The sequence below is a fragment of the Sus scrofa genome, chromosome 13 (assembly GCF_054392235.1).
Source record: "Sus scrofa isolate SSC_HxYL_T2T_F1_AM1 chromosome 13, Sscrofa_HxYL_maternal_Yorkshire_Landrace_v2.0, whole genome shotgun sequence".
Taxonomy (NCBI): domain Eukaryota; kingdom Metazoa; phylum Chordata; class Mammalia; order Artiodactyla; family Suidae; genus Sus; species Sus scrofa.
Genome location: NC_139395.1, coordinates 89,874,724 through 89,887,568, shown reverse-complemented (window position 1 = coordinate 89,887,568; position 12,845 = coordinate 89,874,724). Strand labels below are relative to the sequence as shown.

At 48.8% G+C, this 12,845-nt stretch overlaps 1 protein-coding gene across 1 annotated transcript in view; it reads left to right on the top strand.

Moving 5' to 3' along the window:
- Positions 1 to 12,845, top strand: part of SLCO2A1 (solute carrier organic anion transporter family member 2A1) — an 82,987-nt gene that overhangs the window by 36,129 nt on the left and 34,013 nt on the right. Inside the window, 2 exon segments of the mRNA NM_001123195.2 lie at positions 2,330 to 2,467; positions 7,240 to 7,402. Of these exon segments, the coding sequence (NP_001116667.2) occupies positions 2,330 to 2,467; positions 7,240 to 7,402 (301 nt within the window).

The following is a 12,845-nucleotide window of genomic DNA, read 5'->3' as shown; positions in this document are numbered from 1 at the left end:
GATGTTGGGGTAGCATCTTTGTAAAGTATGATCCACCATGGCAGGGTATGGGGCCAAAGAGGTGGGCAGGGTCTAGGACCTGTAGCATCTTGGGTACCATACCAAGGGCACTGGCTTTTATCTTGCAGGAAATGGGGAGCCAGGGAGAGGGGTTCATTTGGGTGAAACTTGATCACACTTGTGTTTGAGAAGGCTCTTTCTGGAGGGCTGAGATTGAAGGTTTGAAGGGGGCAGACAGGAGATCTTTGAGAGGCTGTTCCAAAGAATCTGGGGGAAAGAAGAAAGGGCCTGAGACAAGGCATAACCTGGGCAGGTCAAATGCGAGAGGTGCCAAAACAAAAATCACAGGGCTTAGCAGTGGTGCCACATGCCAGTGATAAGAAGCAGGCATCCAGGAAGATTCTAGGTTTCTGGCTTAGGGAACTGAGTGCAGTGAGGGGGAATGAAGGAAAAACAGTAGAGGTTTGTGGGGGAGGACATGGAACCCAAGTTTGAGCAGTCTGAGAAGGTCCAGGTGGACACGTCCCGCATGCAGTGGGAGGGACTTGAGCATCAAAGCTCTGGGGGAAGTTCTGGATGAGCATCTGAGATGCGGGCACCACAAATGGGATTTCCAATAAATGTGTGCAGAAAGGGTACCTTGTTCAGAGAAGGGGATTCCAGACAGCGTTTCGGGGGCATTAGCTTTTAGGGAATGGTCAGAAGAAGAGGATCTGGCAAGGCATCTGAGGTGAAATTGCCTCTGTCCTGGGTGTAGCAGGCAGCATGGACTTGGGGCCAGGCTCTTGAGATGCTGGAGGGGACCAGTTCTGGGTTTGCCTCTCATACCACAGATCTACCATAGCCCATTGTCACCCTCTTGGGCCCCTGGTTTCCCCAACTGTTGGGCACTAGGATTCCCCCCTCTCCCTCTCTGGCTTTCAGTTTCCCCATTCATAAGACAGACTAGATCATGTTCAAAAGCACTTTTAGCACATGGAGTTCTCTTGTGCTGCAGAGGGTTGGAGGATCCAGCATTGTCACTGCAGCGGCTTGGGTTACTGCTGTGATGTGGGTTTGATCCCTGGCCTGAGAACCTCCACATGCCATGGTCGCAGCCAAAAAAATAAAAGTACCTTTATACAAATGATTAAGAATTCCAATGTGAAATGAGCCTCCCTAGGCAGCCAAGGCTGGAGGGCTGCCCCTGCCTCCAGGTGGACAGGCTTCCTTGGCCCCGCGGGCTTGGGGGAGACAGTTTGGAGAGGTGCTTGGTTTAGTGATGACCTTTTTGGATTTAGATGCAGGGGCGGGTAGCACAGGCTGCTCCCGGGCCTCACAAAGGCTTGCCTTGGCAGGTAGAGAGGGGATGTCAGTTCCCATCCCACAGCCAGGAGCGGGGCCCCGTGGAGGGGTTGGCTTGGCTTTATGAGGAAACGGAAATGGAGGTGGAGCCCCAGTTGCTCCCCTGAGGTGCCAGCCCTTCAATTAAGGGAAGAGCCTTGGCAGACTATGAAACATAATGGCACCCCACCCTTCCCTGGAGGAAGAGTGTAGTCTCCAGAAGGGGCACCTCCAGGGGGCTCTGGATTTAGGGCTCTGGGCTCTGAGCCAACAGCCAAGAGCCCAGATGCCACAACCCTCTCTACCCTCCTTGCTGTGTATCTATCCCTGTCAACCACAGAAAGCACATTTACTTGTCATACTTACTCCTACCCACGGGACAAGGCACTTACCATCATCCTGGGGAGGAACCAGCACCATCGCAAATACCCCCATAAGAGGTGGCAACAGGCTTTGGAATGTTCGTGGAAACCAGCTAGTTTGAGAGCCCATCCTGGAGCCTCACTGGGAGGGAGAGAGGAGTGGGGAATGGATCCAAAGGAGTGGACCCGGCTGACCTCCCCCACCCCCGCCACTTGTTTGTGCCCCTAGGAGTGACGTGAATGGGCTAGAGAGTGGTCTTCAGCCCTCGGAGGACACAGGAGGGAGGGCAGAGCTGTCAGAGAGCAATTCTAGGTGCTGCAGGCCCTGGGCCACGGCAGATCAATCAGGCCTTTCCCCCAGGGATGCTTCTCCACCCCTCTGGTTTTCCCGGACCATTGATGATAATGTGACAAGAACAGAAGGAATGAAGAGAATGGCTCACATGCCTTGACTGATGCCAAGGGTGAAACTGGTCTGAAGATGATGGCATTTCACCTGAGGTCCACCTGATGGAGACAGTGCTCCTGACTAACAGGGGAGGGAACAGGCCAGGGTGCTGGGCCTTGAGGCCTCAGAATGGAGGGTTGAGGTGGGCGGCCAGGGCTCCCGGTCCAGGACCCTCACAGCTGGGTCTGCTCCCCAGGTGTTCGTGCTCTGCCATGGCCTCCTGCAGCTCTGCCAGCTCCTGTACAGCGCCTACTTCAAGAGCAGCCTCACCACCATCGAGAAGCGCTTTGGCCTCTCCAGTTCTTCCTCGGGCCTCATTTCCAGCTTGAATGAGGTAAGCGGGATGTCTGGGCCATCAGACCCCACTTGTGCACCACTCTAATCATAGGGTCCGAGAGGGGCCTCTGGGAGGAGCAGAGGAGCGAATGGGGGAGGGTGGACCCATGGGGGATGGTGACAGCTGCGTGCATTTCCCTGAGTCTGCCCTGCACCAGGCACTGAGTTGAGAGCCTCTGGAGGCACCTGACCTGCTCATCCAGCCCAGAGAGCAGGTGCTCTGCTCTCCCCCTGCCAGTTGAGGGCACCAGGGCTCAGCAAGGGCAGTGGCTTGCCCCAGGTGTATAGGGCAGCTGCCCCCCAACTCTATGCCTCTAATTGAGTTCTGTGGCCTCTCATCCAGCCTCAGTTCAAGGGGAGACAAGCCCTAGTCATGCAGTTGGGGAAGTGGCCCAGGTTGGCAGCCACTCAGAGGGGGCTTCAAGGTCAAGCTCAAGGCTCTCAGCTTTTGAGGTAGCAGTAAGGGACTGGCTTGGTAGAGAGGGAGGTGAGCCAATCTGGACACGTGGGGCGTGCAGCCAGCTTCCAGGGGGCAGGGCCTTCAGGCTGCAGACCAGTCTCCACGCCTCATGGGGTCCAGTGGGTGAGATGAAGAGGAGATGAGGGCTGGGTGTCACAGGCCAGCAGCAGGATAAGGGGCTTAGCTTCAGGGAAGACATCAGGCACCTGCCCCGTGAAGCAGCGGCTTTCTTTGCCCACCAGCCGTGGCCAGGGCTGAGCAGATGAAGTCAGCCAACATTTGGCCGCCCTCAGTTTCCCCTGGGCCCTTTTGGTTTGTGACATTGATAGGCGGGGATGTATTACAAATGGGCTGTGTAATAACTTTCAGATGCTCTAACAGGAAGGCCACAGAGCTGTTTTAGGGGCCGCTCAGCACTGAGAGGCTGAGGCCTGGGCTGGTCTGTAGAGGCCCTTCTTTCCTTGGTTAGAATAGCTGCTGCTTCTTTTTTTTTTTTTTTTAATATTAGACTGTTTTTTTTTTTCAAACTAACTCCACTGCTGAAGAAAAGTTAGGGAAGCAAGGCCTTAAGCCAATATAAGCCATAACAGCTATGGAGGCACAGCTTCCCTGCAAGAAGCCAGCCCAGGCCCCAGCTGGCCTGGGGGAATGCTGCGAGGTAGGTGGGCCTGGGTTCCCCCTGGACCTTCCTCCCTGAGTCCCCCAATCCCTCCCCCAGACCTTGTAAAGCCAGCCCCAGTTAGCTTAGCTGACTTTTTTTTTTTTGCAATCATTTCACGCAAAATGAATGGGGAAACAAAAAGGGAATCAGATCCAAGAAGCATGAGAATAAAGCTTTATTTTGAGGTACTGGTTCCGGGGTGTCCTAGAACCACGGCTGACCAGGAGCTGGAGCACCTTCCCCATCAGACAAGCTGCCGCCTCACACACCTTCACATCCCTTTTCTCTGTGTATCATAGACCATTCTTACTCCTTGCCACACAAGAGGGGTCTCTTGGGCAGCTGTGTCCTCTTCTTGGACAAGCCTGCCATTTGCTCCTTCGTTCATCCCTTTATTCAACAAATATTTAATGTGGGCCACCTATGTATCAGATGCCATTGTAGGTGGGAGGAGATCGGCATGAGTAGACAGATACATTCTTCTCATGTATCATTTTAATGATAAACATGACATTGATTTATAGAAATAAATAAAACATGGTCAGATCATAGTAAGTACTATGAAGAAAAATAAAGTCATAGAGGGACCTGGTAGTTATGTTTTAAATAACTCTTTATTTAAATGATATTTAAATATATGCCTAATTTAAATAATTTATTGTTAGTTATTGTAAATAGAATGATGTTTAAATAACTCCCTTTTTATTAAGCTATCATTGACATTTGACATTATATTAGTTGTATGGGTGTGTAACATAATAGTTCAAGATATGTATATGTTGCAAAATGATCACCACAACAAGTCAACACCCAGTACCTCTATAGTTCAATTTTTTTTTCTTGTGATGAGAACTTTTAAGATCTCCTCTCTTAGCAACTTTCAAATGTGCAGTACAGCATTATTAACTATAGTTGCCATGCTGTACAACACATCCCCAGGAGCTATTTCCTTTATAACCGAAAGTTTGTACTTTTGACCCCTTTTGTCCATTTCACCCAGCCCAGCCCCCTTCTTTTTCAAATGAGAAGGTTTGATCTGAGCAGAGATCTAAAGTAGGCTAGATGAGAAGGGAGCCCGCAGACATGTAAGACGGAGCAGCAAGTACAAAGGCCCTGGGCTGTGTTCAAAGAACAGCTGGAGGCTGAGTGGCTAGAGGGGAGAGAGGGGGTGGGGACGGCAGGGGAGCAGATCAGAACGGTAGCAGGGACGGCAGACAGGCTCCACAGGGCTCCCGAGGCTCTGGGACAGACTTTGAATTTTTACTATATCGGGTTTGAGCAGAGGGGATAAGTTCTGACATTTCAGCACGACCACTGTGGCTGGAGATAGACAGCACTGAGGCAAGAGTGGAGACAGAGAGAAGGCTACTGCAGAAATTCAGACCAGGGGTGGTGATGGAGGTGGTGATGGAGGTGGTGATGGAGGCTTCTGGGGGGCTGTCAAAGGTCCAGCCAATGAGATTTGCTGATGGCTGGGTGTGGGTGTGAAAGAGCAGCTGAGGAAGATGCTCAGATATTTTGCTTGAGCCCCTGGTAAGAGGAGTGCCATTTACTAAGATGAGGAGGATTGGGGAGGGGACATCAGGTTTGGGGGTGGAAAATGAGGAATGAGAGATCTGTGGGAATTAGAAGCACATACAGAGCTAGGAAAGCCATGGATTGGCCTAGCTCATCAGGACAAGAGCAGAGGAGTGAGGCCTGAGTTCTGAGACTTAAGAGATCAGGGAGATGAGGAGGACCCAGCCAAGGGGACTGAGAAGGAGCAGGGGCAGGAAGCTAGGAGAAGGTACTATCGTGGAAACTCTGTGAAAGGAGTGTTTCAGGAAGAGGGAAATGATCAACTGAATCCAATGGTGCCCAGAGATCAAGCGAGAAGAGAACTGAGAATCGGTCAGTGGATTTGGCAATGAGGAGTCATTGACATCTTGACAAGAGTCACGAAACAAGACCCTGGTCCCTATTTCCTGAGATGAGGGCACTAGCTTTTTTGGGCAGAAGGAAACTGTAGTATGGGTGGGGCGGAGCCTCTGAACGCTAACCTCCAGGGCTCTTCTGGTCCAGGTGAACTTACCTCTGGGGCAGAGGACCATCTCTTTGGATGGAGTCATGGTCTGAAGTTGTGTCAGCACCCCTTCTACCTTTTAAGATCCTGCTTCCCAAGCTGGGGTCTTCAGTTCCCTTCTTTGGTTCTGGGTGGGACTCAGAGAGCACTCATTCCAGGGAGAACCAGGAACATGGAGTTACTGGTGTTTCCAGCCAGGAAGGGACTTATGGGTACTTCAGTCTTCATCCTTCCTTGACAGAAGTGGAAGCAGGGCCAGGGAGGGCCGGAGCAGATTAGGAACAGACCTGCTGGGAGAGAAACCCACTTCTCCAAGGGGCAGTAGACCAGTGTGGTTAAGACTGAGCACTTTGTGGAGTTCCCATCGTGGCTCAATTGTTAACGAATCCGACTAGGAACCATGAGGTTGTGGGTTCGATCCCTGGCCTTGCTCAGTGGGTTAGGGATCCGGCGTTGCCTTGAGCTGTGGTATAGGTCACAGACTCGGCTCAGATCCCATGTTGCTGTGGCTCTGGTGTAGGCCGGCAGCTACAGCTCCAATTGGACCCCTAGCCTGGGACCCTCCATATGCTGCAGGAACGGCCCAAGAAATGGCAAAAAAAAAGAGCACTTTGTGCTGTACACCTGAAACTCACATGACATTGTAAATTAACTATACTTTAATTCAAAAAAAGTGGGAAGTTCCCAGTGTGGCTCAGTGGGTTACGAGCCCAACTAATACCCATGAAGAGGCAAATTCTATCCCTGGCCTTGCTCAGTGGGTGAAGGATCCAGTGTTGTTGCAAGCTGTGGCATAGGCCAGCAGCTGCAGCTCCAATTCAGCTACTAGACTGGGAACCTCCATATGCCACAGGTACAGCCCTAAAAAGCCAGAAAAAATAAAATAAAAATACAAAAATAAGACAAAGATGGGGCACTTTAAACTCAGGCAGTCCTTACTTGAGCCACCTCCTGACCTCACGGCCATGGCAAGTTACTTAATATTCTGAGCCCAAATTCTGTCGTTTGCAAAATGAAACTTGTTATATGATGAAATGAGATTGTGCCTATGGCTTGGTGGTTATTCTGACTACAGAATCGGAGTCTTTAGGGAGTTTGGTTAGGGAATGTATATTTTTTTTATATAATGGTTTTTGGTTTTTTCATTATAGCTGGTTTACAGTGTTCTGTCAATTTTCTACTGTACAGCAAGGTGACCCCGTTACACATACATGTATAGATTTTTGGGAATGTGTATTGCTCTGAGGAGCCAGCCACAAGAGGAAGCTTTCTTAAATGTTACCCTAACAGATTTGGTCTTAAGATCGTTGAAATTTAGGCTATGAGCTTTCCATGGTCTCTAGATACTTCCCTTGGTCTGGTCTAGAAGGCTGAGGCCCGGAAGGGTTTCTGACAACAGGGGAAAGCTGAAACTGCCTGCTCGGGCCAGGGCGAGGATCTCTGGGAAAGCTGGCACCAAAGCTCTGTTGGGCCCTTAGGCGACATCAAGTATCTTCTTGCCTCTCTGCGGTGGTACAGTCAGGCCCATTCGTGGGTGGGTAAGATCAGAGCCTGTGGTCTCACTTGGCTCCTCTGCTCTCTCCGCAGATCAGCAACGCCGTCCTCATCATCTTTGTCAGCTACTTTGGCAGCCGCGTGCACCGTCCGAGGCTGATTGGCATTGGGGGTCTCCTCCTGGCTTCTGGGGCCTTCGTCCTCACCCTCCCGCACTTCCTCTCCGAGCCGTACCAATACACCGTGACCATCGTGGGTAAGTGGCCTTCCACTCCCACCTCAAGATAATTCCGTGGGCTCTGACTTTCAGATAGGCTCTGGGGAGAAAAGCCAAGGAAACTTTATGGTGGGAGAAGCCAGCATAGCCCAGAGTGGTTTCTGCTGCCCCAGAAACAGCCCTACCAACTTTGTAAGATATCCACTCAATCCTCCTGCGCTTTGGGGGCATAGTTAAGAACTCTTTGCTTAATCTCAAGTCAGGAAAATTGTCTCTGGGGTGCTTTTCTAAGTGTCATAGATTTATTTTTACATTTTGAGTTTGTTTGTTTTTTATAAGGTTCTTTTTCTTCCTTTTGCATGTGTGTGTTAAATTGAGCATCGTTTGTCAAAAAGACTATCTTTTCTTCATTAAATATTGTTTGCATCATTATCAAAAGTCAGTAGGCCATATTTTTTGTGGGTCTATTTCTAGACTTTCTCTTCTGTTCTAGTCTGTGTCTGTTCCTTTGCCACTGCCACACTATCTTAGTTACTTCAGCTTTATAATGAAGTCTTAAAATTGGGTAGTGTGATTCCTCCAACCCTGTTCTTTTGTTTCAAAATTGTTTTGTCTGGAGTTCCCATGTGGCTCATCAGGTTAAGGACCTGGCATTGTCACTGCAGTGGCTTGGGTCACTGCTGTGGGGAGGGTTTGATCACTGGCCTGGGAACTCCCAAATGTTTTGGGTGTGGCCAAAAACAACAACCAAAAAATTGTTTTATCTATTCTCATCTGATGGTCATTCTATGTAAATTTTATAATCAGCTTATTTATATGTAAAAAGGTCCTTCTGGAATTTTGATTAGATAGGCATTAAATTTATAGGTCAACTTGGGGATAATTGACATAAAGTTGAGTCTGCCAATCCATGAACAGAGTATCCTTCACTATTATCCTTACATTTTAACCTTGAACTATGATCTAACAAACTCTAAAGCTGATGAATATCTCTATTCTCCAACAGAAGAATAGAATAAGGACCCTAGGATGTTTGAATGTCCACTGTCATCTCCCATCTTCCATGAAATTGTTGACCAGTATTTTAGTTCTGCCTGTTTTTAACCTCCCCCTGCCACCCCCGGTGGTCATTATCATTATAGTTGTTATATACAAATAAGTCAATACGTATTTATATTTACCCACAAATTTACTGGTTTCTTTGCTCACTGTAGCTTCTTGGCATTTCATCTACTCTTGTTGATTTAACTTCCTTTTTCTTGAAGTATAGTATTTAACATTACTTTCAGGTGGGCCCAGGAGTGAGAAAAAGCTCTATGTCTGGAAACGTCTGAATCTCCCCCTGGTTCTTAAATTATGGTTTTGCTATGAAGAGGATTTTCAATTCACAGTTATTTCCTCTCAGCAGTTTGAAGTTTCCATGCCTCTGGCTTCTGGCTTCTCTTGATGATGTTGGGACTTCTTCATCAGTGTCATTGCCATTCCTTTCTAGAAATTCTGTTTCTCCTCTCTAGTTGCCTTTAAGATTTCCTCTCTTCTTTGTTGTTCTGCCTGTTCCTTGTAAGGTGTCTGGTAGGGGTTAACTTTTATTTATCTGTTTGGAACTTCAGTATGCTGTTTCTTTTGAAGACTAAGATTTTTCTTTAGTTCTGAATGTCCCCAGCCAAAAGAAGTTCCCAGCATTGCATATGCCTGTTTTCTCCATTCTTACCTCTATAACTTCATGTGTGTGTGTGTGTGTGTGTGTGTGTGACATTTTCATTTCTGGCTTCCTTGTCTCTTAAATTCTCTTTCATAATTTCCATTGCTTTGTTCACCTATGCCACATCTGTAAGATTTCCTCAGGTCTGTCTTTCTGTTCACTTAGTCTCTCTCTAGCACTGTTCATCTGATGTCTAACCTATACTTTACATTGTAAATATGAATGACTACATGTTTTACTAATTTTCAAAAGTTATTACGATAGTTTTTCAAATCTATCTGCTCTGTTTTCATGGTTTCTTGGTATTTCCTTTTAATTTCTATGTTTGTTTCGGTTTCTTCAATTTTAAAAAATGTATTTTTTCAGAAGGTCCCTTCGTGGCTCAGTGGTTAATGAATCTGACTGGGAACCATGAGGTTGCGGGGTCAATCCCTGGCCTCACTCAGTGGGTTAAGGATCTGGCATTGCTGTGAGCTGTGGTGTGGGTTACAGACGCAGCTCAGATCTGGCATTGCTGTGGCTCTGGTGTAGGCTGGCGGCTTCAGCTCTGATTAGACCCTCTAGCCTGGGAACCTCCATATGCTGCGGTGCGGCCCTAGAAATGGAAAAAAAAAAAAAAAAAAAAAAAGATGTATTTTTTCAGTCTCTTTCAGATTGTTTTTATTAGCGCAAATTTTGGGAATGCTAATCCTCCCACATTCCACTTATGCTTGCCCTTATTCATGGTGGAGTATTTCCTTTATGTTCTGTAATGTTTGACAGTGGGGTCATTAGCAGTGGGATGTTTCCTCCTGTGGAAATGTTGTGTGGTCTGGGTGGGAAAGAGCCCCAAGAATGGTTTCGTATTTGCATTTACTTGGCACCCTGGGAACATTGCTGCTTTGCAGCTAATTTTATGATGAGGTATTGGCTTGGGAAAAATTTGCATTTGTTTTAAGGGATGTAAGATGAGGCAGTGGTTTTGTAGGTGCAGCAAGTGAGAGGCCCAGTCCTGAAATGCTTATTCTTGGCCCAGGTATTAGATTTGAAGATGTCTGAGGATAGAAGGGCCACCCAGGGCTATACTGAAGGGTAACACATTCCTGTTTGCTTAAATATCAGCCTGGTTTTTTTTTCTCTCTTTTTTTTAGTTACATGTGCAGATCGGGTCCAAGGGATGAATCACTGAAATGCTAGGAGGGATTCCTTGATAGGTTGTGAGACCTATAGTGAGGGGGGGTAGGTGGCTGGAATGGAAAAAGAGTGGAGCAGGGACAGCGAGATCTAATGATGAGATGCTTGCTGAGTTATGGTCTTTTCTGCACCTCCATGGTAATCTCTAGTGAACTAGTCATGTCTCATAAATTCACTGTGGTGGCCTTGGATCTCTTTGGAGAATTTAAGGCTTCAAGGAGGCTCAGGAGGAAGACAGACCCAAACCCAGGGGTTCTGCCATGCTCTTTCTCCCCTTCTGTCTAGACAAGGAGTCAGAGGCTAGCTCTGTAGGAGAGTCACGGGCTGCTGGCCACCTTCAGAGAGCCGTGTGCCAAACCTACTCCAGACCCATGGTCCCTGCCCTTCCCCATCAGCATGAAGACTAGGCTAATGAAATCAGCAAGGGAGCCTGAGGTGCTGGGGACAGGCTGCGGGGACGGCATCCTGCCAGGCGCCACACACTGTGGCCTGCTTAGCCTGGGAGCTGGCTCCCCCCTGGCCTGGGCTGCATACCAAGGGCATTTGCTTCGCAAAGAGCAGCCACATGGAGGGTGGAGGGTGGTTGGAGCCGGGCGGGGCTCTGAAAGCAATCACTCTGCTCCCTGTTAGGGATGGTCGGCCACTTGGGTCCTTCCCATCACCATCGTCCCTGCTCCAAGGGAAACACTCTGCCTCAGTGTTCTCAGCCCCCCTCCACTGAGAGAGGAAGGAAGGGGACTATGGGAAGGACCACAGCTCGCCTCTCGGCCTGCAGGCAGGACTAGCTGGCCAGGAAAGTGAGCTTCATTGTTTTTTTGTTGTGTAAATTCTATTCACAACAACAGGATGCAATCTTCCTCATGCTGGCTGGGATCAGAGCAGCAGCTGGAAGTGCTCAGGGCTGGGCTACCTTCAGGGCATCTTCTTGGTGCCAGGGGGTGGGATGAGGAGGATTTTGGTCCAGGAGCCACATCTGTGGGCTCTAACTGAGGCTGTGGGTGCCAGTGCAGTGTGGGCATGTGCTGTGCTAATGCGTGCAAATACAAATAGTCCCAAGGTCTCACTTCATGGGAAAAGTTTGAAATGCGGCTCTTACTTCCAGTGTATTCCTATGAGAACTTAGTTTTGAATTATGCAAGGTCATCAGGAACAAATGAATTTCATTAATTGCGCCACTCTGAATGGCGTCATGAATCTAGGAATGGTCTGGCATTGGATGGTCCTGGGTCTGAGGCTGGGCTTTGAGACCCCCTAACGGCACAGCCCTGGGCCCCTTCCTACACAGCTGAGTCCCAGTTGCTCCCTCTATAAAACTGACCTCCCTCGCAGGGCTGCGGGGCCTGAAGGGCATGTGCTTCGAATTTAGCGAATGGCTGGCACGTGCAGTAACCATTAAGCAGTGGCGTTTAAAAGCAGCCGTGGAGACAGTACATGTATCATGCTGGGTAAACTAGGGTCCCAAATGAGGAAGCGCCTGCTTCCTGAGGAGAGTCTAATAGCTCACGGCCAATGGGCTGGGCATCCTGGGGGCATCTGAAGGCAGCTTCTCTCTGGTCCTCACCGAATATCTATATCCAACCTCTGCTCCAGGGGAGCAGGGCCCCTCCCTTGGTGTAGTCCTGGCTGCATCCTTGCGTGTGAGGCCGTAGGATTTCTCTCAACTGAGGCTTAGGCCGCTGCTCTGCTCTATTCCCAGACTCTCAAGTTGGAGCCACCTGGTGTGCTGGGTAGAGACAGAGCATAGACTTGGACATTCAAACCCCAGCCCAGCCATTTGCTTGCCAAGTCTCCTTAGGCAAGCTTCTACCTCACCTTTCTTTTTTTTCTTCTTTTTGTCTTTTTTTGCCTTTTCTAGGGCCGCTCCTGAGGCATATGGAGGCTCCCAGGCTAGGGGTCTAATCGGAGCTGCAGCCGTCAGCCTATGCCAGAGCCACAGCAACGCGGGATCTGAGCCACGTCTGCAACCTACACCACAGCTCATGGCAATGCCGGATCCTTAACCCACTGAGCAAGGCCAGGGATCAAACCCACAACCTCAGGGTTCCCAGTCGGATTCGTTAACCACTGAGCCACGACAGGAACTTCATACTTCACCTTTCTGAACCTCAGTTTCTTTATCTGTAAAATGGGAACAATAATAAATACCTCCTCTTGCAGCGTGTTCTGAGGGCAATATTAAGAGGAAGGAGTGCTCAGCCTGTGTTAGCTGCTCAGCACGTTTCTCTTTGCCGGCCCTTGATGTGGTATTTGAAATATCTTACTCATCAGTCACGACCCCCCAGACCTATTATCCTGTGTTGATGGCTGATTCCTTCCCCTGGAGCACAGCTGCTCCAGAAATGAACATGGGAAATGGAAACTAACTATGTGTTTTGGGAGGAAAAAAAAAATTAAAGAGGGGCTGGACATTGTGGGAATCACGGAGACCTTTAACAACTAATTGCTAATTTTAAAAAGGCCATGCAGACATTTATGAATGTTTAGATTTTTCTAAATGTCAGTGGGGTCCGGAAATCTGCCTGGCGCCTTTAGAGAAAAGACTAGCTACCCAGCCAAAGCCTCTAAGACGGCTTCTGGAAAACTCGAAGAGGTTTGGGCAGGTGGGAA